Raw genomic sequence first — 20803 nt, 5'->3', positions numbered from 1 at the left:
TATGTACAGTACTGAGAGAGAGAGAGAGAGAGAGAGATTTACATTGGTAAACAAATGAATTGGTAGGAAACAGCTGTTTTGTGATTATGAGAGATTTTACTGATTTTACTTTTAATATAAAGTACAGTATGTTAGTTTACCTTTGTACACTTATTTTACATTTATTTTCAAAAATAACAATAATAATTCCATTAATACATTTGATTCTTTTAGCAACTAAAAAAATTATTTCCGAATTCTTTCAGCTGAAACAGCTGATTCTGAGAATCACTTTTTCGCCACAGGTGGGATGATTCTTTTTTATACATATTACGATGATAATATATCAATATAATAATACAGTGTAAATGGATTCTGTAAGTCAAATAATAGTTTCAGTACTATCACCTTTATCTTAAATACAGCTGTAATAGCCTGTTTGACTTCTGCAAATGGATACTATGAGTGTAACACCTGTGCTAGCCTAGGTCTATAGTTCACACACACACAGTCTACACATTTTTATCTCATGTATGGTAATACAATATGGTAACAACTGATAAAGGAAGTTGGTGTATAAAAATGCATTAATGGTCACAAAACCGTGGTATGCTGTGGGTACTGTATAGTATAGGCTAGGCTACCTTATATGTATAGTATAGATTGTACTGTGTACCCTAGTTTAGGCTAAGCTAATTTCAAGTTAGATTTTTTTCAAGAAACGATGGGGTTTTTGTAACCTAACCCCACCGTAAATTGGGAAATGCCTGTATAATACAAAGGTATGATATACATTAATGTTACATTTTGCTGTTTGCTCTGCTCAAGAATGAAAAAGTGGTAGGAGATGGAAGAGAAGAGTTAAGAGTGGAGTAAAGATAGAAATGGCAGATCTAGAATATAGAGATGGTGTTGTTTTAATCAGCAAAAACCCCACAAAATTTTCTGACTATGCTTAGTGAATGCACCATATATAGAGAGAGAGATAGGACTCGGGATAAATCTAAGAAACAGAAATGGGAACAGTAAGCACAAGAGGATGAATAACACTAGTGCTTATTTTGGTACACTGTTGTTCGTTTTATTTATGGTAACTTCGTTATTTATAATACAGCAAATCGTTATGATGACCTTACAAACTGCCTCGAGTTTATATATACATATATATATATATATCTAGTGGAGAAAGGATTATCAAGGTTTAATCTTTGATATCCATGGAGGTTCTCTGAAGTTGGAGTTTATTGTGTTTAAAAAAAAAAAAAAAAGCCAACTCAGACAGTGGGCAGGATGAAAAAGATTTGGAAATCAAATTGGCTGAACTTGGATACGAAAGTAAGATTAAATTTAGCCTTATAGAATCTGTACCAGTATACAGACAAATTGTGGCCTGACAATGAAACTATATATGAAAGATTTTGTGGATTTGAATTGAACGCTTTAAGAAGAATACTGTATTAGGAGCCAGATGGCAGGATAGATTTAGAAATGATACCATATGGGAAAGTACTGAAGTTCCGTTTGCAGATGAGAATAGTGTCTGATAACGTCAGCTGGGCTCCTTTGGGCCCCAAAAGATTTGGGAGACCCAGACTTGCTTGGATAAGAATTGGGACGGGGCTGGAGATGACTGGCAAATAGATAAAGCACAGGACAGACACATGGCAGAATTTCTCGGAGGTCCTTTGCATTGCATGGCATTGGAGGAGATGGAGATAATGATGACATGCAGAAAACATTCAATTCTCCAAGTGCCCCCATTGACAGAACCAGGACCATGAGAGGACGTGATTCATGTTTGTTGTTAGCTGCCATTGTGTCGGTACTGTACTGTAGTATGTGGTTAGATCATTCCTGAATTAAGAACTAGCTTTTTCCCTTTAGGAGCAGGCTTATAATCATGTCCAGTTACGTTTCATCTCATGATGTGAATTCTTCCCAATCTTACAGTCCACCGCCACCAGGCATGGGGAAAGCAGCTAGACGAGAGTGGCGAGAAAGAGAGATGGAACGCGTGAAGTGCATAAGGGAGGGGAGGTATGAATTTATTTTAGTTGGTAAGATGTGTGTTTCATTGAAATATCTTTCTCTAGCTGTACGGTCATCACAGAAATGTGATATCTGTTGTGTTTTCCATAATTGCAGGATTTTGAATTAAATTTAGTTTTGCACAGAGCACAAGTTTTAGCACTTGGTCAGTTGGTTTTGAAATTTATATTCAAGAGATGTTAGCCTTTGTTTGTACAAGGAGTTTTAGTTAATAATCACATAATTTTACAGGCCCATCTTTCACTTGATCGGCAGTGAAACTTCAGGTGGCACAGCACAAGAAAATGGTATGAGTGCTGAGGTGTTGCAGCAGAGTGGTAAGTGTCTGTCTCTGTTTTAGCATGGCATTCAGTAATTGGAAATACAATACTTGAATGGCCCAGTAAGAATTGATGTGGGTTTATTCATTTTTTTAAACCTTCTTTATACATTTATACAGTACATACTCAGCATTCATTATGCATACAATACAGTACTTTTTGATGTTTGATCATGAATCTGAAGTTTTAATAGACTCGGCTATTTCAATGAAGTTTTGAAAGATTGCCTGCTAGAGTATTGTATATTTTGGTGTTGTGTATAATGTGCATTATTATGGAAAGACTATAAATTCTTATTTTGATTTTAAACAGTTTTTTAAGATATTGTGTTTTTAAGCTAGGATTAAGCTCGAATTTTGAGGTAGCCTAGAAGTAGCTTAGCCTGGGGTAGCACGGTTAATATTAATAAAACCACACTTTGTGGGTCTTCAAACCCTCCTTAGACTTACTAGAGCAAGTAATCAATGAGTTGTTATGCAAAACATTTTTGGGTTATACAGGCATTCCACCTACTTACGATGGGGTTAGGTTCCAAAAAACCCATCGTTTGTTGAAAAAATCGTAACTCGAATATGGCCTAGCCTACACTATGGTAATCAGTACCATCTATACATATATGGTAGCCTAGCCTACACTACACAGTATACTTTATACATATATGGTATAGTAATTATTAGTGTCAGCGAATTCTGCAGGTTCAATGCAGATTGACATGATAAGTCAGTATAAAGAGAAATTGAATAACAAACAAGGCCTGGCCTGCACTTTCGTATATCATATACGGTAGCCTAGCCTACATTATACTGTATTCTATTTTCACATAACACCGCCGTATTATACAAACATCAAAATAACGAATGTGCATCTTTTCCATGGATCTTTTAAAAAGTTATGCTTTACTACACTGTATCCAATCGTAAATATTATATTGCTTTTGCATTATAAATTCCGATCATAGCGATCAAATGTTTTGGTTTCAGAATCGATCACGCGGTCTTTATTTCGATGCATTTAACTCGGTTCAGAGGGCATTTCTTGCCTCTAGTTAGCGTAAATGAATCTCTAGATACTTTATTTATAAGGGACATATGTATTTTTCGTTATATGAAGTGTTTTTATGCCGAAATATAACTTAAATATGTCTCGTTGTGAAATTATTTTAGCCATTTTTTCGTTAGTAGATGACGTTGGCGGCTGGCCGTTTGTTTTGTGTAAAAAAAAAAATCAAGATTCCGTTCGCTATTTTCTCTTGATTTCATCATCATACTACGAGCTTTTCGTATGTATCTTTTATCGGCGTGAAAACAGCAGTAATATGTGTTCTTTCATGTCCAGTAGTTTTGATTAAAATACTTTCCAATTTTATTTGCGGTTGAGTTTCATCCATGTTGCCAATGTACGATAATTTATAGTCATTAGCAGCTTGAACATTCTTTTCTCAGCGTCAGCTACAACTTGCAGCTTAAATTTACTGCAGCAGTATATTTCCTTGCCGATCTTTTCTCCAAAGCGGATAAGGGTAGTGTAAAAACATATCAGTACTTAACGTCATTTTTAACATAACTACGATAATTGTTTAACCGTACGATGGTTGAAATACAAGCAAAACAGTTGTTATCCGATTCGGTTATTAGCAAAACAACAGTCTCGTTCGGTTGTTTATGGCTGTACGCATTTTCGCAAGAGTATAAGGTTACTAACAATGCTTTTATTATTCTCTTACTTTTTTATCTAGAAGATGGAATAAAGAGATGGAGAAAAAGAAGTTGGTCTATTGTAAGTTGGTCTCTCTTGCTGCCTGATTCTATGGCAATTGTAGTGTACGCTGTTGCCTGTGCCTGCTCGAAATTTAAAAATATTTTCTAAGTATTGTCGTACCGGTATTAATTGCTAACTCCATCACAAGCTCGAATTATCGTAAGACGAATTATCGTCACTCATGCACTACCTGTATTTACAAACGCACAAAAATTGCAAACGAACAATGACCTATTTTAACTTCCGACACAACGAGAGCAAGTGAGGTCAGCTCATTGAATTAATGTACAGTACCTATTCCAGCCTCTCGGGCCAACGTATCGTACACCGTACGCTGCCTGATTGTACGTTGTTGCCTGTGCCAGTCGCCCGCGAAATTTAAAAATACGTATTTTCAAAATATTGTCGTATCGATATTAATTGCTAATCCCGTCGTGAAAGCGAATTATCGTAAGTCGAATTATCGTAACTCGAGCACTACCTGTAGTACCAAAATTGTGTTGTGATAACCCAAAATTGTGTCGTGATTGAGAGGTCAAAGGAAGGATATAAGATCACTAAAATTGAGAGGTCAGAGGAAATTTGTAAGATCACTAAATAGTTTGAAGGAGAAATTATATTTCGCATGCTAAGCAATTTGTTCTTACTCTCAGTATGACATAAACTTTTGATTTTTCAGGGATGACAGCTACAGTGGATAGCTCTTTTACGCAGGGCCAGAAACAAAGACTGCCAAGAATTGCCGCCAACATTGGTTTATATACTGAAAAAGTAAGATCTCTCTATTGGTCAAGTTTTCTGTAGCTGTTTTAAACCTTTTATAGATGTTATGTACCCTCTTGGTTAAAGCTACCCTTTTAAATGTTATCCATCATAGTTGCTACATGATTTAAAGTTTGGAGTATCTTGTTATTGTAAGAGGATCACTATTATCAAGACCACCAAGTCTCATCTCAGGACTCGCAGAGCATGCCTGAAGTATTCATTCATGAATGAGAAGTGAAAATTACTAGGAAGAGACCAAAGGGGACAGACAATAAGTAATAGGTAGAATGCATTGCAATGAAGACAGGCTGAAGGGATGCCATGCCTTCTAAGCTGTCCGGTAGGTACATTCTGGCTAGAAGGAATGCTTTGTTGAACCAGAACAGCCAAGGATAAAAATTTCATTGTAAACTCTAGAACCTTTATTTGATTTACACAACTTTCTATGGCAATTATACATAAAGTGTGAACACCTCCCTATCTATGAGAATCTTTTAAGGATGACAAGTGAACACTAGCCAGGGATACCATCTTCATCTATTAGGTTATATCTGGTTTCGGAAAGACACAAGATATAAAATTCTTGTGCAAATTCTTTTATATGCCCAACCTTCAACAAACATTTAAACCTGCTATACTGATAATGATGTGTTTTCTGGCTCCGTGTGCATAACCATGATCTATGCCACTTACTGAAAACGGTCAAGCCTTACCAAAGGCTTCAAAAAAAAAAGCCAAGATCAGTCACTTTGTCCTTGCTCCAGCCTAACTTAGGTTGTAGATCATCAGGAAAGTCTATATACTTCTTTACCTCTTGTCCATTTTCCACCATAACACAGGACCCTTCCATCAGCAGACCTTCGAGCCTTCACATTATGATCCTTTTTTTTGTCTTGCAGATTAACTTACTGCAAAGGGGAGTGAAGTCATCCTCTCTGTAGGCAAATTTCCTAGTTTCTTGTGGATCCTTCAGCTTCTTGTTTTGCATAATCCTGCTTTTTTTGTTTCACACCTAACAAATTTGGCAATAATTAGCCTAGATTGAGAGAACACACTTTTGCCGGGGACCTTCTGCCAGGTAGCCTATAACTAATACTGATATCTGATTCACGTATCTCTATCCCAATATCTTTGGCTAAATTGACTACTAGGTGACTTGTTTTCTCATCATCTGCTTCATAAATACCATACACACTTAATGTTTTCCTTTACTTCTCTAGCCTATCCAGCTCAAAACATTGCATCTGGGTTTCTGATCTCAAGTTTTCCAGACTTTCCATCTTATTTTCAATATCTAACTTCACATTTTACAATTGTGTTTGGAAATACTGATTATAGCAGTGGTTAGCAGTGGTAACCACTTCACCAACAGTCTTGGGTTTAGATTCAATGAGAATTATGAGCAAAGTAGACAAAATATTTATAAACACACCAACCATTAAATTGGCTGACACCTTAGTGTAATTTTTAACTCCAAAGTACCTTTGTGGCCTGTGTAGTAGTGCTCTCCACAACAGCCACTCAAATGGCAATTTCTAGATCACTTCTAAATATGATTTCATCTCAGAATCATCATTTGGACCATTCTCCAGGAGAGCCCCTGAACGGCGGTTGTTCTCCACCGCCATCTTTCAGGAGTTATTCATGATAGTTTGGTCCCTTACTTTCTTGGGTGGGAAAGTCTTTTCAAGCTTTGGTGAACTCGGGTGATGAACCCGTTAGCCACACAGTTGTATTGGAAGCTGCTGGTTTTATGCGCTTCCATTCCAGACCCTGGACTGCCTTGGAAAAACACCTTCCAGCAACCCCTTGGACTTCTGCATATCTCCACTTTTCCTCCTGTCAGTCTGATTTGCAGTGATCAACCAAATGTTGTCACTCTGGGTCTCGGATGACCTTGATAGCTCATTGGCTCCATGATCTGGTAACTCTTCTGGTCAAGGCATCCAGAGATTCTCCTGTGGTCCACTCCTCACTCTTAGCCACACATTTTGAGGTAGCCTCTGCTCCGACTGATGTGACAGACATCTTGTTAACCCATAAGATGCTGCTAAAGGATGACAGTACTGGCAGTCCCCAGTTAACAGCAGGCTTGTCTAGCGATGAAAATCGGCAATTTTCAGTGCCAAAAATTGCCGATTTCCGCTTATCGGCGCCGATAATTGGGTATTGTTGTTTATACATACCTAACAGAGGCGCCGAAAATCGCTGAAAAAGCGCCGAAATCACTGATTTTCGGTTATCATCACATCCTCAGAAACTGAACCTCCTGATAACCGGGGACTGCCTGTAGTATTATGTATTTGCAACTTCCAGTAATAGAACCAATATTTTCTCACTCATTTTTTAATTTATCACTTAATGTTATATATGGTTGGAATCTCCTCTTGTTGCAGATCAATAAGCTACATTTTCAAAAACTTGTTATTTTTGGAATGCTTCATACGGTACTTTCTAAGATAATTCCAATTTTTTTTGTGCCAAAAATTACTCTAGCTATTGAAGAAACCTGAAAAAATACAAAAAATATACAATGACTGTTAATAGGCTGAATAGGTATATATGTGTGTGTATTTTAACCATCATACGCACACTGTCCTTAATACCAATATTACCATCATTACTGTCATGGTAATGTCTATTTTGAAATCACTATTTGATGATAATGAATCAGCATCATGATCATAAGAAGCCATTATCTCACAAAATAATAAAATAAAGATTTATAAAATCTTCGACAGTTGCCCAACTTCAGGATACAAAAGCTTCCCTGCAATGTATAAAAAATGCCCATAATACCATTTTATCTCTGCTTTACTGTATTACAAAATGCTTCACATTTACTGTGCATCTCTCTCTCTCTCTCTCTCTCTCTCTCTCTCTCTCTCTCTCTCTCTCTCTCTCTCTCTCTCTCTCTCTCTCTCTCTCTCTTACAGTGTTGTTTATTGACATTTAATGCAGGACAGGTTCAGTCTTTCTGTTCAACCATTCCAACTACTCCTTTTCAGTGAAAGGCTGAAAGGACCCCAGTGCTTTGCTTTGAAGCTGAATTTTCATAGATCATTCAACAGTAATTTTTCATTTGCTCTTCTCTCTCTGTCAAGATTTGGTAGTTTTTTTTTATAAAGAGTAACCAAGAGAGCAAACGCATAGTAAAGGTAGTTCATCTTAATGTGATGCACAGATGTATGTGCATACATGCATACATACACAGACTTGAAAGATGTTTGTATGTAACACTTCATTTCTGTGTGTTAAATGCAGCATTGTAGTGCATTGAATGTCAATAAAAATACTGTACAAGAGAGAGAGAGAGAGAGAGTACTGGAAGTGTGCATGGTAAGTGCAGATTGTTTCCTATTTTATTTATTTTAAAACTTACGCAAAGTTTTTTCTCTTGTGTATGATATTTAGTATTTTACTTGAGCTTACCCTTTAAGTATAACTACTGCTATTGGCTACAGCAAGTGGGGGTGCAGTAAGTGCAAAATGTCTCATTACTTATAAACAGAGACAAAGATATTTATGGTCTTTCTCTCTTTTTTATATTGCATGATATTTTGTACTCTATAAAATATGCAATTAGTAAGATGATGTTTCATTACTTATAAACAGAAACAAAGATGGTGGGTATATGGTCCTTCTCTTTTTTTATATTGTATGATGATATTTTCTACTCTACAAAATATCATGCATTAAGTAAGAACCACCCTTGCAGTCAGGTGGCGTAAGTGATGGAATGTATTTTAATGTGACACACACACAGACTGAAAAATGGCTAGATATGTTCCACAGAGAAACCCGCGAATGCGTGAGTCCGCCAACTATGAGAACGCGAATACGGAGGGTTTACTGTACAGGATTCATCCATGTAACAAGTTATTAAATTTTTAGGTGCTTAAGTATCTATTATTTGTGGTTTTCTTGTGCTTCAGCTTGTTATTGGGAATGAAAATCGTTTACATTCTTTGGTATGTTCAGGTATGATCTAATTTTGTAAATTTTAAGAAGTTTCATAGACCCATTCTTCTCATGCCAAAACATGCAGTCCAGTCTCATGTGAGTCTTAAGAGGTGTTACTTGGTGGTTTGGTTAAAGTACTTTGATAAGAAACCTCAGATCAGGATTGATTATGAGCCCAATACTAACATTTCTGTGCAAGTTTGTTCATTACAACCCCCATTAATCTCAGAACCCCAGTCTCGCCAAATCATACTCTTCATGACTGAGAGACCTCTCTCTGCATCCTCAGACCTACAAATGACACTTCACTTCTCATTTGTCTGTACATAGCTGTCTCTCGATTCTGTGCTGTTTTGTTTATGTGGTATTTCTATAGTATAACTGCTTAGTACATTGTTAGTTTATATGTCTAATATTTTCTGTTGTGGTGGTTCCTTTATCTAAGATTTTAAAAATTGCTACGTAATCCTACACCCAAAACTATCAAAATCTTGGAATGCTGCACCTTCTATAGCCACATGCATTTGCGCATGCTGACACACTGTTAGCCAAGAAAATTTGTAATGAAACAAGACTGGACACTTTATGCCTAATTCATTACTTGATAACATGTTAGGGTGTTTCACTCGGCTGGTAAGTCAGTATCAGAAAATGTTATCAAATATAAAAATAAATGACTGGGTAAAAACATAAAGCAAAAGTGTTTTTGAAATAAATAAATTGCAAAACTGCATTCATCAATAATATGTAGCAGTCAGAGTCACAATACTTCAGTGTAATGAGACAGTCAAGTGTGCGCAGCACACCAACCAAAACTAACACATCTTCTCAAGATAAAGCAACCTTATTTTTATGATTTATCTTTTGAGGTATATCTTCAAGGTTGGTGTGTCTTTGACACTGGGAAATACAGTAGCTTTACTGTATAGTGTGTATGTGGAAGCCAGCTTTACACTTTGCTTGTGCATTGACTCTTTTTTTTAGTAACCTAATTTTGTTTTTTCAGGATTTTGCCTGTGTCATTATTTTCCTGTTAGGCTGAGAAAATTTTAGTTTTTTTCATGACTGTTTCCAAGCTAGCCTTGTAATTATATTGCTTTTGCTCTGGCTGCTTAGCTTCATTAATAACTTTGATTCTCTGTATACATTCAATATTGACTTCAAATTCATATGAACTGTATTCTTAAATAATGTCTTCATGCTTTGTTTACCATAACCCACTGTTTGGCAGACTTTGCATGGCTGGACTTGGAGTTCATTCATGTCTTTCCTTGACAAAGAACACCATCTCCTCTACCCATCCTATTGGGACCGGCAGTGTTCTCTCCAGTTGATGTGGAGAACTTGTGGCTATTGGACTGGATCATTGGCTCCATGTCACTCTTTCTAAATGCCTCCAATGAAGGTGTGAGTTTTTGGGATGATGCTGTAGTTATTGTCATTCTTCTACCCTACAAGGTCATAGAACCATTCTGCAGAGATGTGGAGACTCTTGACTGTGCTGCTGTATCCTGTAACTCAGAGTTTTTGCGTTGCAGTGTTCTCACTTGGGTTGCAGCTTAGCCAGTAATAATATTAAAAAAAGGAATAGAGTGTGTGGTTTCTTCCTCACCTGCATTGTAATATTGGATTAAAAATGGGGATGGATTGTGTGGTTTTTTTTCTCACCTGCATTGTGATGATCATCTCATTATTGGCACCTTGGAGGGATGATTTTCCTTGATACCCACCTTTGCTTCTCAGTCCCAGAGGATTGACTTCTGATCTTACCCTCTTTCTTCTGTGCATTCATCTGACATCTTTTCAGATGTTTATTTTTTCTCCCTTCTGAAAAGTTATTCAGGTAGTCCATGGTTAAAGGCAGTATAGTGAGCAAACAAGCTTTTGGTAAAGCATGTTTTCATACAAACCCATAATCATATGTCGGTCTAGGCATCCACAGCTGGGGCCTCTCAATCATGAATGGTACAAGTTGGTGGTACTGGGATTACATCGCATTGGAGGCAATCTGTGATTAATGGGTATCTGTTGAAAAGTATTTTTTATAATAAAAGCATAATTGTTTTAAGCAGTGGATATTATTATAGTATGCTTTTGGTTTCATACAGTGAGCAGCAGACTACAGGATACTACTAGCAGCTGTATAGCGATGAGTTTTCAAGAAAATTTCTTAACTGGAAAATTTTTATCAAAGGACATCCAAGGGCTATGATGGATTCCTTATGTCAGTGAGAAGAATAAAACATTAATTTTTTTCCAACCAGCTTTGGATGAGTTTTGTTTTGTTTTAAATGTGATTTAAACAGTGTTGTGTTTGGCTCTTCAGGTAACTACAGTATTTTCAATTGTTAAATGTCTGTCAGAGAACTTTTTTTTTTTTTTTGTTTTTTTTTTTGGTAGTCATTAAGGATAAGGAAGTTGTTTTCATTAGTTTATTTGTATTGATAATTGGTTCTCATATCATTAAGAATATTTTTCTGATCCTTTAACTCTTATTAATTACCTAAGAACATTGGCTTAAAGTATATCATTTAGCATTTTCATTCCCTTGGATTTGCGGCACGAGACGATAATCCTAATTTTTAGGTTGTTATAGAGAAATTTTAGTTTTCCATTTTTACTGAAAAAGATTTCTTTCCATGACTGCTAAATCATTTATAAGTTTTTAGTTGTAAGTACTGCCAATCATGTTGCTCAAGGTATCTTTAAAAATGGATTTGTCCCTTGTGTTTTTCTGGTTCCTTTTCATTGTTTCCATAGAGTTTTTTATTCATGTATTTTTGTCAACATTAAGCAGTTTTCTCTTAAAAGGTTGGGTGGCTCCAATGAAAAAACAAACCAGTGTTGTCTGCAACATTGATGTTTAACCATTGAATTGTGAAAGAACTTCATGTGCATATAACTTCAATTACATTCTCTTGTTCATATTGAAACAGAAGGCTTCTCAGCAGCATGTCAGGTCTCTCTACAGATATTGTACAATTCACATTATATCTTAAATACACACTCATCTCCTTGATAATAAGACCCTTCCCTTCCTATACTTTTCCACTCTCCCTATCCAGCTGCTCCTAGGTTTTTTTTTTTTTTTATTGCTCTGTTCTACTGCCATCACTCCCTAATTTTATGTTTTTCTCTTACCTGTTGCCTTTCATTCTCTCCACATACCCACACCATCTCTAAATACAGTGATTCATCTTTTCACCATGCTAACCTTCTTACCTTTTCTTCAGTTTAATATTTCTCACCCTTTCAATAATTCGTACCTCCAGTCTTTTCTCTTCATTTTCATAAGGGAGGGTTAGCTCAACATTTCTCATTAGTATTTTTCCAACACCTGATGAAATCTTTTTGTACCACCTATTTTGTAACTTGGTCTATTCTTATTGGACCTTTTAAAATTGAATTATGTTGATGTTGGTAAATGTGTACAGTATTAGTGTTTGTACTCCTAACTTGGTTTGCTTCTTGCTTGCCATCGTAATGATGGGGCAGGGTTGTTAGAGTATACTTCTCTCTAAGAGCCTGGTGGCTGTGATATCACTCTTACCACATATAAAAAAATGTGTTGGAGACTGAGGTTCACAAAAGTAAGGGTTTGAAGGCAGTATTCCTGGAGACTAATGCATATGAAAATAAGGAATCCATAGCAATAGAAGCTCTGCTATAGGCTGCAGAGACAGTAGATCAACAACCCACAGTCTCTGAACAAACAACTTCCAAATTGTTGAGTATCCTAGGGCAAGAGTTGCCTCATGCTCAGAGCCATCCGATTCAGAGGCAACACTTGACACCAAAGGATCTTGAAATTGAAAGGCCCATGCAGGATCAAGGTCATTGCAGGCAAAGGGAAGGGAGTGACAGATGAAGAGGCTGTATTTTTATTAGTAACTATTGGGAACAGGTCCTAGATAGTGAACTGTTTGAAGATACTGTCCTCTTATCGGGTTAGTCCTTATATGTGACACATTACTGCACAATCTCCAAGCTGTTAAAATGAGGATCTCGTTGCACTACAATAGTGTGTCTTGATTCTTTAATCAATCATCAAATTGTGTACAGTAATACCCCAGTTATCTACATTAATAGAGACTAGGCCCAGTCAGGTAATGGCAAAATCTGGATAATGGGGAGTAAAATAATTAATGGGTGTTCAATGGCAACTCCATACCCTTCCTCATCTAACCTTGTCAGTACCACATAAGTGTAAACAGTATGCTTATAAACAGTAATCATCACACTTTAAACTAAAAACTTTATACCAAAGGCAGTTATCTACCTTTTCCCCCCACATTTGTAACAAAATATACTGCATGAATACACTTTGAAAATAAAATGTAACCCATTCTTTTTCGCGCGCTCTCATAAATTACACAGTTCGGTAGGTAGACAGCCTACCTATGTTTACCCACAGCCTACCATGGTTTTATCACCATTAATGTGTTTTTATACAGCAACTTTCATACCATTTGTTTCCGTATTGTATTACCATACATGAGATACAAAATGTGTATGTGTGAACTACTCACCTAGGTTAGGTGTTACACTCGCATTTGCATGAGAGAAGTTTGGGACATGCTAGACAAGGGGCTTGTAGAAATAGTGAAAGACAAGATACCAGGTTTTTACAACTAGAGAAAGCATCAGGGGGTTGGAGACCTGTCATAGATCTGTCAACTTTGAACAGCTACCCGAGCCTAACTCCGTTCAAGATTGAGATGCCCCAGTCAATCCTAGTAGCGATCAGGGAAGGAGGCTTCATGGTCTCGGATCTACAAGACATATCTTCACATCCTGATACATCCATCCTCTAGGAAATTCCTATGGTTTTTCTCTGGAAAAGTCACTTACCAGTTCAAGGCTCTCTGCTTTGGCCAAGCAACAGCTCCCCAAGTATTTACCAGAGTCTTTCAGCTAGCATCAGGAGGGCCCACAGGAGAGGAATTCGTTTATGCAGATACTTGGATGATTGGCTCATTCTGGTACAGACAGCAGAACAAGCCGAGAGGGGGAGAGACTTGGTGTTAAATTTGTCCAAGACTCTAGGAATTCTGATCAACCCCAAGAAGTTGGACCTCATACCAACACAAAAGCTCAGGTACTTGGGTATGATAATAGACAGAGAAGTCAAACGCCTACCTGTAACAGGAGAGTATAGACAAGTTCCTGGAAGTATTGAACCTGTTCCTGTCCAGTCCTCTCCAACCAAATAAGAAATGGCAAATTCTAATACATCATCTGGTGCCCTTGGAGAAACTGGTACCAAGGGGCAGGACCTACATCCATTCATTGCAGTGGAATTTAAAGGAAATGGGTAAGTATCAAGCAAGACTAGTGAAGGACCTGATAACAGTAACAAAGAAGAGAGAGACAGAATGGTCATTGGAACAAGCAGTGGCTGGCAGACAGACTATTTAAGTTGTGGGAGGGTCCCACATTGGATCTGTTTGCAACATCGAAAAATCACAAACTGCCCCTGTACTGCTTTCCAGTCCCCGACGAAAGAGCCGTCCTGCAAGACGCATTCCAACATCAGTGGGACAACATGGATGTACATATACGTGTACAGGTTATTCATCACCCAGAGTCTGAGGATGACATTGGTAGCTCCAGAGTGGCCAAAGCAGAGTGGTACACAGATCTCCACCTGCTAGTAGACATTCCAAGACAGCTGCCTCTAACCCAAATCTGTTGAGAGGAGACAAGAGCACAGTGGCAGAGTACATAAAGTAGTAGCCTCCCTCCAACTCCACAGATGGAGGCTATCCAGCAACTGCTTAGAAAGAAAGGCTTTTCAAGAGAAGTTGTAGCAGTCATTGCCAGTTCTGTTAGACAGTCCTCCCTCAACATGCATCAAGGAAAGTGGAAGGTCTTCCTGGGTTGGTGCAGTGAGAGGAATATACATCTCCTCAAAACAGCTCTGCAGCTTAAAAAACACCTCTCGGTGTTATCATTTAAAGGCTACAGGGCTGCCCTCTCTTAAGGCGTTCAAAGCAAGGGGCATTGACTTGTCAATATCATGGGAACTGTCAAATATGGTGAAACATTTTGAAAAGAGTTGCTCACCCAGAGTATTAAAACTTCCTGAGTGGAGTGTCACTAAAGTCCTAGCTTCACTGACAAAGTCTCCCTATGAATCGATCAGGACTGCCTCGTACCGAGACTTGACTTTAAAACAGTGTTCCTCTTGGCATTGGCATTGGCAAAGAGGGTAGGAGAAATACACACCCTTTCATACAAGGTCACTCACACCCATGATTGGACAGAATTGGGGTTTACCTTCCTCCTGGAGTTTGTAGCGAAGACACAGAACCCCTCCACACATGACCCAAGGCTTGGTGGTTTCTCCATTCCCTCTCTCAAGGACTTCGTGGGGAGCAAACAAGAGGGAATGCCAATATGTCCAGTCAGAGCTTTGAAAGCCTACCTGAAACGGACAGCCTCCCACAGACCAGCTAATGTAGCCTTCAAGAAAAATTACTCGGTAGGACAAATCCTGTGTGGTGGGGTTTGGAAGAGGCCTTTATCTCTTTCTACCTAAAGGACTTAACACACAAGTCGTTGGACATATTCACCTTGGGTTCGGTGGTGGCAGGGAGTAAGTGGCATAGAGTGACTCCACAGCTTCATCACAAGACGTAGAGCTGGAACGGTAGCTCTGTCACGAAATGTATTGCATCATGGAAATCTAGAGAATGTCATTTTACAGATTTAGATAATAATGGGTCATACCATGATACGTTTTTTAGAAGAGGGATCAGCCTCCTGTCTAGAGGTAAGCCTCCTATATGTGAAGGTGTAGGGAGGGATTCATATTGGAACAAATAACAAATTAAAATTAAATTTGTATTTTTCCTAACATACAAGCCTACACCTTCATACAGATAAAGTTACCCTCCTCGTTCCACCCCTCATAGCCCAGTCTCTCACTCCTGCAAAGGCTGGTTCAGCAATTGACCATGTGTGGTGGTATCAGACTAGGACAAGCAGGAAGTGGATTTCAGTAGAACAAGTCAGAAGTCTACATTAAGCCAAGGCACGCAAAGCGCGATGGAAATCTCCTATATGTGAAGGTGTAGGTTTGTATGTTAGGAAAAATGCAAATTCATTTTCAATTTATTTTGCACTAGATTATCCAGTAAAACAAATAGGTTCTCTGTATAACAATACTGATTTCACAGTGCAGCCACATGTAGTAAGCTCAGAAAGTATCGAAAAAGGTCTGCAACAGAAAATTTTACATTTTAAGTACTCTAAAAGTGTTATAAAAGCCCTTCAAGATTGTAGTTAAAAAAATTCTGTTGTAAAAGAAATGTTCATCATTCCACAAATTATGGGAAACTGGTTTTATTGTAAAAATTTATGTGACCAGATAAAAATCTTAGTGATTTACCATATCAAAAACAGAGTATCATTAATAAACAAGAGGCTTATGAAATATTGAATTTGATACCTAATGAGAGTGGAAGAAGTCACGACTAGATTGTGACATTCTTCATGCTAAGAAAACTGCCACATTTAAGTACAGTACTGTAATTTCACTTTGTCTTGTAATTGGTTTTTTGACTCATGGATGCTTTATGAGTAGCACACAAGACCCAGTCCCTTTGTGCAGAGAATGCCGGTCAACTAGACCACGTAAAACTTAAGGTTTGTAAATACAGTAATGAAATATTGTGCATGGTGTAGGTTAGTTATTCTAGCTCACTGTCCTGTTGCACATCTAAATGTACTTAGTAGTACTGTATTGTAGTATATGAGAAAATCCTCTTTTTTTTTATAGTTATTTCTATACCCTACAACACTGTAGTTTTGTGAGTTTTTAGTAACAACGTTCATACGTATTTAGTTTATATTTATCTGCCCAAATGCTGTGTTTGTAGAATAGCAGTGTTCTTGCGTAGTTTTTATCAAGTTTCTGATTTCCTTGTTTGTTCAGAATTATTTCCTAGTTTTCCTTGCATTTATCCAAAAAGTAGTGTTTAAACACAGTAGGTATCTTCATTACCTGAGGAATTCAGCCCACTGTCCTTCTGATAAGCCTAAAACAGATTTGTAAAAGAAAAAAAAAGTTCTTAACACATGTCCATTGCCCACAGCCTTGTAATGGTGCAACACAATGTAACGTATAGTACATGTATCATGATATTTCAATGAGGGGCCCCCTCCTGGCATGTGTGTATTGTACTGTACTCTTTGCCATATGTTTAAAGTCACAAAATACTGTAAAAAAATTTCCTTACATGTAACATATGAAACGAGTGAAAAATAGAGAGCTAGTTGGTTGGAGTGAAAAGAAAAGATGGAGGGTTTGTGTTACATCATAAATTACACACTACAAATATGCACACTTTTAGAACCAAAAAAGTTAAATAAGATAAAGTTCTCACACTTTGATTTTAATGGTTATGTCTTGCTTTTACAATTAATTATGCCTCTCATTAGTGACGTGTATGTGTATACAATTACTTATGTATTTTATTAGTGACATGTATATCAGCCAATTTACCCATACCATCAGGAAGGTATGGTGTATAAATGTTTGTCTAGGAATGTAATGTACTGTCCTTAATCTAGAACCAGGGTACCCATGTTTTGCATTCTTAATATATAGCCTGCCCTGGAGTGGACAATGACACTTTAAAAGTGGTTTATGATAGAATGTTAGTTGAAACCCAAAAAATGTAAGGACACACTGTATTTTAATACAAGAGTTAGATTGTTACTACTAATGATAAAGTAATACAAAAAGTAGGGTCAAGAAGTTAATATGGTACATGCATAGACAGTTGCAGAAAGAAGACAAAAGTGGTGGTTGTGAGCTCTCAAATGATTTTGCAAACATATGATGATGGTGAGATACGAGTAAAAAAATATATAGTAAATAAAGAACAACAATGTATGAACAGTTATGTATACAGTGCACAATTCTTCATAATGCGATTACTGTTTTTGATAAAAAATGTGTTTTTAAACTCACAGCATACTGTAGAGGTGAATATAAATTTATGAACAACAATAAGTGATGGTTGTGATCAATGAAGAAGGTGAAGAGTCCAATGAATTTAGTGAGAACTTATGTTGGTGTGAGTTTTTGTAAGGTATTTACCCTAGCCAGATTTAGTAAACCTGTAGGTATCTTAATGTAGATGCTTCAGATTTCTCTGCATGTACACTATTAATTTCTTTACCATATTTTTTGTATTATCATTAATAGTAACAATCTAACTCTGTATTAGAATGCAACATGTGTCCATTCATTTTGAGTACAACTTTAATTTCATGTAGACAGATAAAGGGATAAGATAACTAACCCCATTCCAATGCCCCCTTATTGAGCACATACACCCTTGACACACCAGGCACATACTTTCTGCAAGAGAGGAAAAAGTCCAGAACAATAGCTGCAGCAACAAGAAGTAAAGAGAGACTAATATTTGAAAAATATTCTACAATAAGGTTAAACAGAAAAAATGGACATGAAGGTAAATAGTATTCATCTATTTACCTTCATGTCTATTTTTTCTGTTTAACCTTATTTGTAGGATATAAAAATCTCTCGCACTTGATTTTATTCAGGAACAAGGCTAGTTCATATTAGATTCAGTTGCAATATTCTTGTGGTGCTGTTTATGGCGATGGAACGAAAACCTATCATTTCCGTGCTGTTTGTCTCTTCATTTACATTTTTGTGTGTATATTATATGTGTGGAACATCTTTTAATGGTTTTCCAGAGAGATACAAAGAACCAGATTGCTCACAAAAATATGATCAGCATATGCTCGCTCTCTCTCTCTCTCTCAAGTTACATTTGTCACTAGTTTGCATTTCACAAATTTAAATGAGGCTATGCGATGTATGTGTACAGTCAAGGAGAACTTCAATGAAAGGCCTTTCTTATAGTATTTTTTATTCATAATTTTAGTGAATTCATTCTTGTTTCCTCATGCTATCTAGTGTATAATTCGAAAAATGTAGAGTTCTTCTCTTCCTTTTATTTTCTCACCAGCTTTTGTTGTTCAGCGACATAGTTCTTCAGATTTCTGTATTTTAGCTTTATTCCTTAATATGCTACAGACAGTATGTTAGTGGCATGAACATTGTAGTTTCTGGTCTGTAGCTTTCCAGTTCATTTAGTTCTTTTGTTGGTTTGATAATCAAGTTTACTGGTGAATTTTTATTTGAATTTTTTATTTCCAATTAAATTTTTTAATTCATTTTATTTGTTCATATATAGCAGTAACAAAGATTAAATTCTCAGCATAATATTTATCATTTTGTCTTAAAAAAAATTTTGTAAATATGTTTTCCTCCAAAGATACTTTGTTTATTTAGCTGCAATCATTTTCACTTGAACCTTTCTTGCTTCCTTGCCGCCTTTCTTCATTCTTGGTGTCCAGCACCTCTTAACTATTTGTATTCAGTGCACCTTGGAGGTTTTCTCCCAGTTCCCTTTAGATCCTTGAGCTTGATCTCCTCTGTTGTCTGGGTCTCTCTTATCTCGCTGTCCAACCTCTCCAACTCTCTTTTTTTCTACAATCTCTTTGAAAAAAATTCTCAGGTAAAGATGTCCTCATGATGATAAATTTACTACACTTAAGTACTGTTTGTACATCATGACATTCATTTTAGGTCGTAGGGTTAATAAGAATAGCACTACTGAAACACAGTCTTTTTCAAATTTCAGGAGGAGAAAAGGCAGTCTGAAGGTGAGGATTTGAAGATGATCATAAAACAGAAGCGAATATTAGAGAAACGTCTCATTGGAATAAAAAGGTTGGAGGACAAAGTAAAAGAGGGGCATCATTTAACAAGTGAAGAAAAGATTAAAATTGGCAGGAAACAAGAGACAGAGGTAGAGCTAACCAGATTACTGGAGGGAACTGATTTAGGGAAATGAAGAATCATGCTTATTGAGACGTCTTGCTAAAGGTCTGCAGTTGCTTTCATTGTACGCATTCCAAAATTTTAATAAATATACCCTCAGTTTTTGCTATGTGCAAAGCATTACTTTTGATTATCCTATTGAGAAAAAATGAAAGTATGCACAGTAGTTTTTGGATAATTGATGCTGTAACCAGCAGTTACAAAATTTGTAATGATACATTTAAAAGTTTTTGTAACATTTGAATTGTTTTGAATGGTACAACAATTAGCCAATTAATGCTAAGTAAATCTCATGAGATTTATATATGGTTTTTACCACCAAGTGCTGTACTGTATTGTACGAAGTTATTGGTAGTCAAAATTTGCAATATCTATTAACTTTCACATCATTTAGTTTCAGAGTTGTAAAATATATATTTGGTCTAATTCTATGAGTATTGCATTGGAAAATATCGTTTCCACGTGACCTCTTTTGCAAATGCATGTGTACACACACGTACTCATGTATAAAGTACACTGATGTAGTGTTTACATATGTTGCTATCTGAAACGTTTTCATTATTCAACCAGTCATGTGATTTGTATTTTGGCCAGAAGTGGGATTCAGCCATGAATGTCAGATCTGATTTATTTTTGTGTGGATGTAGTGATTCTTATTTTGCGTCATATTGTTGCTCTATAAAAATAATAGTAATGCCCCTCATGCTTGAAAAGTTTTTCACTAAATGCAAAACCTTGGTTTTACAAGAACTTTCAAGTATCTGACACCCAATTATCAGCAACAGTGATGTATGAAAATTGATAGATAATGATGGTTGAGTCTGCTGTAGAGACATGTTTCATTGCATGAGAACCTTTTTTTGGCTATTAAAATTTCGCATGAATTTTGAGGAAGCTTAGGTTATGGGGTAGGGAGGATGGGGTCCAGGGCTGAATCCCTCAAGGTAGGCTTGATTAGGATTTACCCCTGTAACTACCATGGGCCCTGTCTAAAATGGTGAATGGCTGAAAGTGCCTCAGTGTCTGGCTTTATACTGAACTTTTTAATGTTTCTTATTTCTTGATCACAAATTATTTTTAG

At 36.8% G+C, this 20803-nt stretch overlaps 1 protein-coding gene across 4 annotated transcripts in view; it reads left to right on the top strand.

Annotated features, from left to right (window-relative positions):
* Nucleotides 1-19827, top strand: part of LOC136843914 (gametocyte-specific factor 1 homolog) — a 451321-nt gene extending 431494 nt beyond the window's left edge. For 3 of the 4 annotated variants that reach the window (XM_067112826.1, XM_067112824.1, XM_067112825.1), the window contains 4 exons: nt 1930-2016; nt 2260-2345; nt 4786-4877; nt 19523-19827. In XM_067112826.1, coding sequence (XP_066968927.1) covers nt 1930-2016; nt 2260-2345; nt 4786-4877; nt 19523-19735 — 478 coding nt within the window. In that variant the 3' untranslated portion in view covers nt 19736-19827. Of the gene's footprint in view, nt 1-1929; nt 2017-2259; nt 2346-4785; nt 4878-10942; nt 11557-19522 lie in introns of those variants that run through there. The other variant, XM_067112827.1, reaches the window with a different exon arrangement.
* Nucleotides 19828-20803: the final 976 nt, after the last annotated feature.

This window comes from Macrobrachium rosenbergii, chromosome 12 (genome assembly GCF_040412425.1).
Source record: "Macrobrachium rosenbergii isolate ZJJX-2024 chromosome 12, ASM4041242v1, whole genome shotgun sequence".
In the NCBI taxonomy this organism is placed as follows: Eukaryota; Metazoa; Arthropoda; class Malacostraca; order Decapoda; family Palaemonidae; genus Macrobrachium; species Macrobrachium rosenbergii.
Note: the sequence above shows the minus strand (reverse complement) of the source record. Positions and strands in the feature narration are given on the sequence as shown.